The sequence below is a fragment of the Staurois parvus genome, unplaced genomic scaffold, assembly GCF_062004578.1.
Source record: "Staurois parvus isolate SC_StPar_1 unplaced genomic scaffold, SC_StPar_1.0 ptg001422l, whole genome shotgun sequence".
In the NCBI taxonomy this organism is placed as follows: Eukaryota; Metazoa; Chordata; class Amphibia; order Anura; family Ranidae; genus Staurois; species Staurois parvus.
In genome coordinates this window covers 655,459-666,634 of record NW_028319218.1, presented here as the reverse complement: position 1 = coordinate 666,634, position 11,176 = coordinate 655,459, and the positions used below count along the sequence as shown (strand labels likewise).

General features: G+C 53.7%; 1 protein-coding gene across 2 annotated transcripts in view; it reads left to right on the top strand.

Annotated features, from left to right (window-relative positions):
• The first annotated feature begins 898 nt into the window (after window positions 1–898).
• The window catches only part of ANP32A (acidic nuclear phosphoprotein 32 family member A), a 73,533-nt gene continuing 63,255 nt past the window's right edge, over window positions 899–11,176 (top strand). For both annotated transcript variants that reach the window (XR_016308335.1, XM_089662072.1), the window contains exon 1: window positions 899–1,070. Coding sequence is in view for 1 of the 2 variants with exons in the window: in XM_089662072.1 (XP_089518198.1) it covers window positions 1,017–1,070 (54 nt within the window). In the remaining variant the exon portion in view is untranslated. The remainder of the gene's footprint in view (window positions 1,071–11,176) is intronic.

Here is an 11,176-nt window from a genome sequence, read left to right as displayed (position 1 = left end):
CGCCAGTGACAGGTTCTCTTCTCCTCATGCTGTCAGAGCACACGAGGAGGAGACCGCCGATAACCAGCAAGTCTATTTTCACTGTGATTGGATACAGCTGATCACATGGTAAAGGGCCCTGTGATTGGCTCTTTACATTTCTCTGCGATCAGCTATGTCCAACGTACACAACAATCACACAGCGCTTCTGATGCGTCAATACACGCCCTGCCAGAACCAGCCAACCGCGCTGCAGATGTCTTTCGGCTATAACCTGGATGGAAAATGGTTAAAAAAAAAACTGTCTGCTTCATTTTACACTATGTGATGTCATCACTGGGTCTCTGTTCTTCTCTATGCAACACAGGCAGATCATGGCTGATGGGAGGGGCCGGTACATAGCATCCTGTAAACTCCCCGCCTCAGGACCCTTCTCGGGAACCCTCGGAGTTATGCAAACATCACACTGTATTCATGAACAGGCGGTGGTGGGCGTTTCCTAGGCATAATATTTGCATATGGATGACGCCCACATGTGATTTAAAGGGGCGGTGGTAAAAATGACCCGACTTCACCTCCGGGGGTCGGTAACGTTTTAAAGGGACACGCCCACCAAAAGAAATGTCATCGCAGGGTCACAGAATTCCTCCCGTGATTTCCCGAATTGCAGCCGCTCGGTGACCCCGCTCATCGCACAGGACGATTGGTGACACCATCAGAAGACAAAAGTCGGCCGAATAGACAGATCCCCCCAGTGCCGGTCCCCGCAGCGCCCCCTACCCTCGGAGCGGCTCTTAGCGCCCCGGGCACCTCTCTGCCCATCGCTCCAGCACGGGGGATCCCGGGCACGGCCGCCCATTGGCTGCTCCCAAAGCACGCCGCCTCCTGATTGGTCGGGCGAGCCGTCCGTCAGAAGTAGAATCCCGCCCCCTCGCCTTCCCTGGAACCAGCAGGTTAGTGTTCACCGCGGTGCAGCGCAAAGGAGCCCGGGAGAGCGCAGTGACCCGGATTCGGGTGAGACCGACCGCGATCGCAGGATGGACATGAAGAAAAGGATCCACCTGGAGCTCCGGAACCGGACGCCGGCCGATGTAAGCCCCGGGGGGTGAGGGAGGGAGTCCGCGGGGCACCTGGGAGGCGGGCGGGTAATGGACCGGCGATGTTTACGTTCCCTCTCCCCCCATCCGTACCGGCGATGTTTACCGACCTCGGGCGGCTCGCGTTTGTAACTTGGCGTCACCACAACGGCGGCCGCTCCTGTCAGGGCGGGATCGGGAGAGTCGCCCTGTGTGTGTGGGGGGCGGAGAGGTGACCCCCCGGGTGTGGCGGTACACCCGGTCATTATTAGTAATATACCCGGGGTATTTATATAACCTGGCCGCCATCTTCCCGGTGACGGCGGATCGGAGGATTACGTCCTCGCTGACAGAACATGGCGGAGGAGACGCGGTAACATGACCAGCCGCCGGGGCCATTTTGTTTCCGAAGTGTGACCTCAGGAAGGGCGGTCGGGTGTAAGAGGGGGAAGGGAGGAGGACGCGGCGGCGGGCAGCTCTCCGGTGATCGGCTCCGGCGGGCTGTGTGACAGAACACACAATGGTCACTTTCCCGCCCAGCGCGGCTGTGAGGAGAGAGAGGGGGGCGGCGCCCCATTGGCTGGAGGGCGGTCACGTGGGAGGGAACAGGTGTCTGAGGGGGAGAGCGCGGCCTGGAGGCCCTCAGATGAGGGATGGGCACCGTACCAGGCGGTATTCTGAGGGGTGGGCACCGTAGCGGGCGGTATTCTGAAGTTTAATAAAAATTTGTAAAAATCAGTAAAGAAATAAACTGTCACCCTCAACGATCCCCTACAACTGACCCCCATTCACACCCGTGTGATTTGTCGCGCTTCGTCCCAGTATTCTGAGGTGATTTTTACTGTACCGGGTGATAATCTGAGGAGATGGGCACTCTACCGGGCGGTAATATGAGGAGATGGGCACTGTACCGGGCGGTAATCTGAGGGGATGGGCACTGTACCGGGCGGTAATCTGAGGGGATGGGCACCGTACCGGGTGGTAATCTGAGGGGATGGGCACCGTACCGGGCTGTAATCTGAGGGGATGGGCACCGTACCGGGCGGTAATCTGAGGGGATGGGCACCGTACCGGGCGGTAATCTGAGGAGATGGGCACCGTACCGGGCGGTAATCTGAGGAGATGGGCACCGTACCGGGCGGTAATCTGAGGAGATGGGCACCGTACCGGGCGGTAATCTGAGGAGATGGGCACCGTACCGGGCGGTAATCTGAGGAGATGGGCACCATACCGGGCGGTAATCTGAGGAGATGGGCACCATACCGGGCGGTAATCTGAGGAGATGGGCACCATACCGGGCGGTAATCTGAGGAGATGGGCACTATACCGGGCGGTAATCTGAGGAGATGGGCACCATACCGGGCGGTAATCTGAGGAGATGGGCACTGTACTGAACGGTGTTCTAAAGTATGATAAAAACTGTCACCCACATTTACTCCTTCAACTGACCCCCAGTCATGCCTGAGGAGATGGGCACCATACTGGGTGGTATTCTGAGTAATTGTTACCGTATGGGCCGGTATTCTGAGGCGATGGGCACTGTAACGGGGTATTCTGAGGAGATGGGCACTGCACCGGGTGGTAATCTTAGGAGATGGGCACTGCACCGGGCGGTAATCTTAGGAGATGGGCACTGTACCGGGCGGTATTATAAAGTATAATAAAAATTGGTAAAAACTGCAAAAAAATAAACTGTCACCCACGCTGACTCCTACAACTGACCCCCCCCCCCGTTCACACCTGAGGAGATCAGGACTGTGCCGACCGTTCTTCTTCTGAGGAGATCGGGACTGTGCCGACCGTTCTTCTTCTGAGGAGATCGGGACCGTGCCGACCGTTCTTCTTCTGAGGAGATCGGGACCGTGCCGACCGTTCTTCTTCTGAGGAGGAGATCGGGACCGTGCCGACCGTTCTTCTTCTGAGGAGGAGATCGGGACCGTGCCGACCGTTCTTCTTCTGAGGAGGAGATCGGGACCGTGCCGACCGTTCTTCTTCTGAGGAGGAGATCGGGACCGTGCCGACCGTTCTTCTTCTGAGGAGGAGATCGGGACCGTGCCGACCGTTCTTCTTCTGAGGAGGAGATCGGGACCGTGCCGACCGTTCTTCTTCTGAGGAGGAGATCGGGACCGTGCCGACCGTTCTTCTTCTGAGGAGGAGATCGGGACCGTGCCGACCGTTCTTCTTCTGAGGAGGAGATCGGGACCGTGCCGACCGTTCTTCTTCTTCTGAGGAGATCGGGACCGTGCCGACCGTTCTTCTTCTTCTGAGGAGATCGGGACCGTGCCGACCGTTCTTCTTCTTCTGAGGAGATCGGGACCGTGCCGACCGTTCTTCTTCTTCTGAGGAGATCGGGACCGTGCCGACCGTTCTTCTTCTTCTGAGGAGATCGGGACCGTGCCGACCGTTCTTCTTCTTCTGAGGAGATCGGGACCGTGCCGACCGTTCTTCTTCTTCTGAGGAGATCGGGACCGTGCCGACCGTTCTTCTTCTTCTGAGGAGATCGGGACCGTGCCGACCGTTCTTCTTCTTCTGAGGAGATCGGGACCGTGCCGACCGTTCTTCTTCTTCTGAGGAGATCGGGACCGTGCCGACCGTTCTTCTTCTTCTGAGGAGATCGGGACCGTGCCGACCGTTCTTCTTCTTCTGAGGAGATCGGGACCGTGCCGACCGTTCTTCTTCTTCTGAGGAGATCGGGACCGTGCCGACCGTTCTTCTTCTTCTGAGGAGATCGGGACCGTGCCGACTGTTATTCTGAGGAGATGGGGACCGTTATTCTGAGGAGATGGGGACTGCGCCGACCGTTATTCTGAGGAGATGGGGACCGTTATTCTGAGGAGATGGGGACCGCGCCGACCGTTATTCTGAGGAGTTGGTTTTTATAAAGTCTAACAATAATTGGTAAAAACAGGAAATAAACTGTCACCCATACCGACTCCTACAACTGACCATCATTCCAAATTGAAGGTATGGGCACTGTGTACTAGTCAATATTCTGAGGAGATGGACACTACCGGGCGGTATTCTGAGGGGATGGTTAACATTCCGGGGGGTATTCTGAGGTATACTTACCATATTGGGTGTTATTCTGAGGAGATGGTTACTCTGCCGGGCGGTTTTCTAAAGTATAATAATAAACAATAAAAGTTGGTAAAAGGAAAAAAAATAAACTGTCACCCACACCAACTCTTACAACTGACCCCCATTCACACCTGTGTGATGCATTAAACTTCAGTTGCTTTTCTGAGGTGATGGTGGCTGGGTGTTGTTCTGAGGTGATGGTGGCTGGGTGTTGTTCTGAGGTGATGGTGGCTCGGCATCCTATTGGTCATTATTCTGAGGAGATAGTCCGTTATTGTACCGTTGTTATAGTGAGGTATACTAATAATCATAAAACGATTGTTAATAAATGGGGTGGTTAACTCACCAACTGACATTTACCAGGCGTTGTTTTGAGGAGATGGTCACCATACCGGGCCTTGTTCTGAGGTAGATGGTCACCATACCGGGCCTTGTTCTGAGGTAGACGGTCACCATACCGGGCCTTGTTCTGAGGTAGACGGTCACCATACCGGGCCTTGTTCTGAGGTAGACGGTCACCATACCGGGCCTTGTTCTGAGGGAGACGGTCGCCGTACCGGGCCTTGTTCTGAGGTAGACGGTCACCATACCGGGCCTCGTTCTGAGGGAGACGGTCGCCGTGCCGGGCCTCGTTCTGAGGGAGACGGTCGCCGTGCCGGGCCTCGTTCTGAGGGAGACGGTCGCCGTGCCGGGCCTCGTTCTGAGGGAGACGGTCGCCGTGCCGGGCCTCGTTCTGAGGGAGACGGTCGCCGTGCCGGGCCTCGTTCTGAGGGAGACGGTCGCCGTGCCGGGCCTCGTTCTGAGGGAGACGGTCGCCGTGCCGGGCCTCGTTCTGAGGGAGACGGTCGCCGTGCCGGGCCTCGTTCTGAGGGAGACGGTCGCCGTGCCGGGCCTCGTTCTGAGGGAGACGGTCGCCGTGCCGGGCCTCGTTCTGAGGGAGACGGTCGCCGTGCCGGGCCTCGTTCTGAGGGAGACGGTCGCCGTGCCGGGCCTCGTTCTGAGGGAGACGGTCGCCGTGCCGGGCCTCGTTCTGAGGGAGACGGTCGCCGTGCCGGGCCTCGTTCTGAGGGAGACGGTCGCCGTGCCGGGCCTCGTTCTGAGGGAGACGGTCGCCGTGCCGGGCCTCGTTCTGAGGGAGACGGTCGCCGTGCCGGGCCTCGTTCTGAGGGAGACGGTCGCCGTGCCGGGCCTCGTTCTGAGGGAGACGGTCGCCGTGCCGGGGCTCGTTCTGAGGGAGACGGTCGCCGTGCCGGGGCTCGTTCTGAGGGAGACGGTCGCCGTGCCGGGGCTCGTTCTGAGGGAGACGGTCGCCGTGCCGGGCCTCGTTCTGAGGGAGACGGTCGCCGTGCCGGGCCTCGTTCTGAGGGAGACGGTCGCCGGGCCTCGTTCTGAGGGTGCCGGGCGTTATTATGGTGGTGTAATAAAGATGGTGTGTGATAGACCATCACCAATTCCTACCACTGACCCCTTCTCACAGCTGTGTGATTTGTCGCACTGTCACCTGACTGATCATAACAAGGGATCCCTTCATTGTCTTTGCGGCTCCTTCACATGTATGTAACGTCCATCCATGCAGCTTGGTAAAGGCTCTTTTATTGCATTTTTGGCCTGATAGACTCTATTGGTAGTCAGTGGTCATGATCCCCCTCCTCCGTCCCCCGTCCCCCCCCCGGGGTCTAAAAGTGGGTGAAGGTTCGCTGTGGGTGTGCTGCAGAATAGTTGGGGTGCCCTTACCTGGGTCTGAGACACCAACCTCTTCCCTGCCATACATACGAGCTAATTTGGACATGCTGTGGATTTTCAGTCCTCTGGTGACGCACTCCACATGGCGGTACAAGTGCGGTTTTTGACCATGATGTTTAGTTGCGGATGGATCCTCACTTTTATGTAAAGGAACCCAAATTTTAACTGGAGAAAATGTGTTTGGTTGACACAGCCTTAAAGGAGAAGTACAGCCAAAGCTCTTTGTCTGTACTTCCTCTGCGGGTCACAGGCGTGTAGTTTGTTCTGCACTCCTGTGACCCGTTTTCAGCCGACTGAAAACACACTACACCGTGTTCCAAATTATTATGCAAATGATATTTTTCTCATTTACCTAATTGATGCAAATATCAGTCGGCAGAATTCTCAGGTTACAACTAGAAGATTACAATTCACATTTTATTGCACAAACCTCCTAATAACAGGATTTTTGTTCCGGATTATTCCGCACAGGAAGTTTCAAAACACTTTCTAGGTTGTAAAGAACTGAAAATTGTCATTTGTTGTGTTTGCAGCAAATTTACTGAAATCAAAAGCTATTTCAATCAAACTTTTAACAACATTGTAACTTTGTAAACATTTGAAGCGGTCACGTTACATTGTAACATAGGAGCCCTTATCTGATAGCAGATCACAAGTCTGGCATCCATTGAACTTGGGAGTTTTTGGACAGTTTCTGCTGGAATTTGTTTGTAAGATGTCAGAATAGCCTCCCAGAGCTGCTGTTTGGATGTAATCTGCCTCCCACCCTCATAGATCTTTTGCTTGAGGATGCTCCAAAGGTTCTCAATAGGATTGAGGTCAGGGGAGGATGGAGGCCACACCATGACTTTCTCTCCTTTTATCCCCATAGCAGCCATTGATGCAGAGGTATTCTTTGCAGCATGAGATGGTGCGTTGTCATGCATGAAGATGATTTTATTACGGAAAGCATAGTTCTTCCTTCTGTACCAGGGAAGAAAGTGGTCAGTCAGAAACTCCACATACTTTGTAGAGGTCATCTTTACACCTTCGGGGACCCTAAAGGGGCTGACCAGCTCTGTTCCCATGATTCCGGCCCAAAACATGACTCCACCACCGCCTTGCTGACGTCGCAGCCTTGTTGGAACAGGGTGGCCGTCCACCAACCATCCACTACTCTATCCACCCGGACCATCCAGGGTTGCACGGCACTCATCAGTGAACAGGACTGTTTGAAAATGAGTCTCCATGTATTTTTCTGCCCAATGCAGCCGTTTCTGCTTGTGAGCATTGGTTAGTGGTGGCCGAATAGAAGGTTTATGCACAGTTGCAGGACTCTGGAGGACTCTACACCTTGATGTCCGTGGGACTCCAGAGGCACCAGCAGCTTCAAATATCTGTTTGCTGCTATGTAATGGGATTTTAGCAGCTGCTCTCTTGATCCGATGCCTGGATCTGGCAGAAATCTTCCTCAATGTGCCTTTATCTGCACCAACCCGTCTGTGCTCTGAATCAGCCACAAATCTCTTCATAGTGCGATGATCACGCTTATGTTTTCGTGAAATATCGAATGTTTTCATCCCTCGTCCAAGGCATCGAACTATTTCACTCTTTTCGGCAGCAGAGATATCCTTTTTCTTCCCCATATTGCTTGAAAATGGCGCTCTGCTTAATAATGTGGAACGCCGTCCTTTAGTAGTTTTTTTCCTTAAATTGGGCTCACCGGCCAATCTAATGATCACAGGTGTCCCAGATTGTTTTCAGTGATCAAAAGAGCCCTGACACACAATGCCATCCATGAGTTACACTGAAAAACAAAATATTTCATCTTTGTGACACTTAAATAGAATTTGCAGAATAATTTGGAACAGGGTGTATGCTCCAGCCTGGGTAAAGATCCCAACTTCAAATAGTCTGGAGCGGCACCTGGATCAGGCCTGAGCCATCTGCTTCCTCCCCCTCCACAGCCCAACGCTCCAGTGAGTGCTGCGGGGGCGGAGCAGAGAGCAGTGAATGACAGTCTCTGCTCAGAGTGGCTGTGAGAGGTCATGTGATCACTGAGTTCTCACCCTTAGGCTGCATTCACACTTCAGCGATTTGTAGCTTGAAGCTCCAAAAGTGCTCAAATTTTAAAAAAATCAATCGTTCTCTGTAGTGCCTGTTTGTGCGATCAGGTGTGAACAGGCACCATAGAGAACAATTGATTTTTGGAGCTTCGAGCTACAAATCGCTGAAGTGTGAATGTAGCCTTAGAGCCGGCGGGGGGACGAATGCAGCATCCACCTAGGTAAATATAAATGGGGAAAGGGAAAAAAAAGCTCGACAGTCCAGGTGTGTTTCCACAAGCGCGGTTTTGACGGGTTCCGGTGCATTTTTGATGCGTTCTGGTTCATTTTCTCCCCTCTTTTTCTTCCATTTAAATAGGGATGTGCGTTTTTGGTGCGTTCTTGATGTGTTACATGCGTTCTAGTACAGTTCTGTGTAGAAAAAAATGCCATCTGTGCTACTTTTTTTTTTTTTTTTTTCCCTTGCAACCGGAACGCACTGGATCTGGAATCCCTGATGTGAACTATGACACTGACAACCGTATCGTTTACTTTCTGTGCGTTTTGGGTGCAGAAAAAAAGCAACTGAAACGCATGTAGTGTCAAATGACGCTTAAGGCCCTATGTACACGGGACACTTCTGAACGATGGAAACTGCTGGAAAACGTAGGTTAAAAAGTCTGTTTAGCCGCTTTTGCATACCGCGTTTATGTGCGTTTGTTTAGAAACGTTTTTTTAAAGATAAGCACAGGAGAACCTCCCAAATGCCCAGAATGCACTGAAAAGTGGTAAATTATTAACTATTTCATATTGTTTCAAATAAATACAGAGAGTAGAAGCAGAGACAGCAGTATGTGTGGAGATTAGCTGAGGTGTGAGTTGCTCATTAACATTTCTTTGGCTTCCAAGGGTGGGAAAGGTGTCTGGTGGAGGGAGTCATTAAGGCCACCTGGCAGGGGGTCTTCATGAGGAATTTGAGGTGTGAATTGGTAATTAACATATCTTTTGTTTCCAAGGGCGGGAGAGGTCTGAGGTGTGAATGTTCATTAACATATCTTTTGTTTCCAAGGGTGGGAGAGGTCTGAGGTGTGAATGTCCATTAACATATCTTTTGTTTCCAAGGGTGGGAGAGGTCTGAGGTGTGAATTGGTCATTAACATATCTTTTGTTTCCAAGGGTGGGAGAGGTCTGAGGTGTGAATTGGTCATTAACATATATTTTGTTTCCAAGGGTGGGAGAGGTCTGAGGTGTGAATTGGTCATTACAATGTGTGACAAGCTTGGTAGGAACATTCTGTGTTCAGTGTTTTGTCCATCTGAGTACCTTGAAAACCCTTTGCATGCATTTTTCATGATGAAAAAAGGCTCTGGACAGCGTCGGGAACTTGAGTAAAAAAAATTTTTCAAACACTTATAAACGCCATTTGCCGCTTTTACAAGCCTTTTGCATTTGAAACACTGATGAAATCAACTGCTGAACGCAAGTTTTCTGTGTTCAAAAAAATGCCTGTAAAGGACTGTAAACGACGATGTGTACACGGAAACATAGGAAAACATTAGGGAGAGTTCAGGGGCTGCTGAAAAAAATGCAGAACAGCTCCTAAATGTGAGTTTATCATCTGCAGTGTACATGGGCCCTTACAGGTGTGTGCCGATGTCACAGCACCCCCACGCATTTTGCTAATGCGCATGCATGGCAAAATGCACATCACCGAAGTACTATGTGTTTTGGTGTTGTGTGAAAAATGATGCAGGAACTTTTTTTTTTTTTTTTTTTTTGTGTTTCTCGTCCATAGGGCAGCCTGTTAAAACGAATTGCTGCCCTAAACCCAAAAAAAGGTCCTGCACGCTTAGTCATACCCCTGTGGTGCGCACAGAGCCTGATGGTGTTCGGTTTATTGTACTCTAAGAAATCAAATCCCTCATACAATCCATGATTACTGGTAATATTGTTGACATTTGTTCGGCTGGCTGTGGACCGTTCAGATTTCAGCCAATTCAGCATTTTAAATTCGAGCTGTGAGCCGCCCTGCAGGCACCAGCCAGCTTGAAAAATGTCAGTTTTAAAACCAAGCTGGGGAGAAAATGATCAGCTGAGCAGGGAATCCATCCTATCAGATCTCTGTTCTGGTACACAGACAGCTGCGGCGGATACAGTCACTGTTCCTCTATTTAGCATATGTTGTGGATGAAAGAATTGATTGATGTTTCACTTGTTCAAGCATGAGTCCATGTTTAAAGTGTAACTAAACCCCGGACCCCGCATTCACTATGTCCGCTCTCCCCGGACCCGGCGTTCACTGTGTCCGCTCTCCCCGGACCCGGCGTTCACTGTGTCCGCTCTCCCCGGGCCCGGCGTTCACTGTGTCCGCTCTCCCCGGGCCCGGCGTTCACTGTGTCCGCTCTCCCCGGGCCCGGCGTTCACTGTGTCCGCTCTCCCCGGGCCCGGCGTTCACTGTGTCCGCTCTCCCCGGGCCCGGCGTTCACTGTGTCCGCTCTCCCCGGGCCCGGCGTTCACTGTGTCCGCTCTCCCCGGGCCCGGCGTTCACTGTGTCCGCTCTCCCCGGGCCCGGCGTTCACTGTGTCCGCTCTCCCCGGGCCCGGCGTTCACTGTGTCCGCTCTCCCCGGGCCCGGCGTTCACTGTGTCCGCTCTCCCCGGACCCGGCGTTCACTGTGTCCGCTCTCCCCGGACCCGGCGTTCACTGTGTCCGCTCTCCCCGGACCCGGCGTTCACTGTGTCCGCTCTCCCCGGACCCGGCGTTCACTGTGTCCGCTCTCCCCGGACCCGGCGTTCACTGTGTCCGCTCTCCCCGGGCCCGGCGTTCACTGTGTCCGCTCTCCCCGGGCCCGGCGTTCACTGTGTCCGCTCTCCCCGGGCCCGGCGTTCACTGTGTCCGCTCTCCCCGGGCCCGGCGTTCACTGTGTCCGCTCTCCCCGGGCCCGGCGTTCACTGTGCCCGCTCTCCCCGGGCCCGGCGTTCACTGTGCCCGCTCTCCCCGGGCCCGGCGTTCACTGTGCCCGCTCTCCCCGGGCCCGGCGTTCACTGTGCCCGCTCTCCCCGGGCCCGGCGTTCACTGTGCCCGCTCTCCCCGGGCCCGGCGTTCACTGTGCCCGCTCTCCCCGGGCCCGGCGTTCACTGTGCCCGCTCTCCCCGGGCCCGGCGTTCACTGTGCCCGCTCTCCCCGGGCCCCGCTTTCGCTTTCAGCCTGTGGGAGAAAATTGAGCTATGGTTAACTTTAGGGTTCCAATGAAACCATACAAGGGTTGGACAAAAAT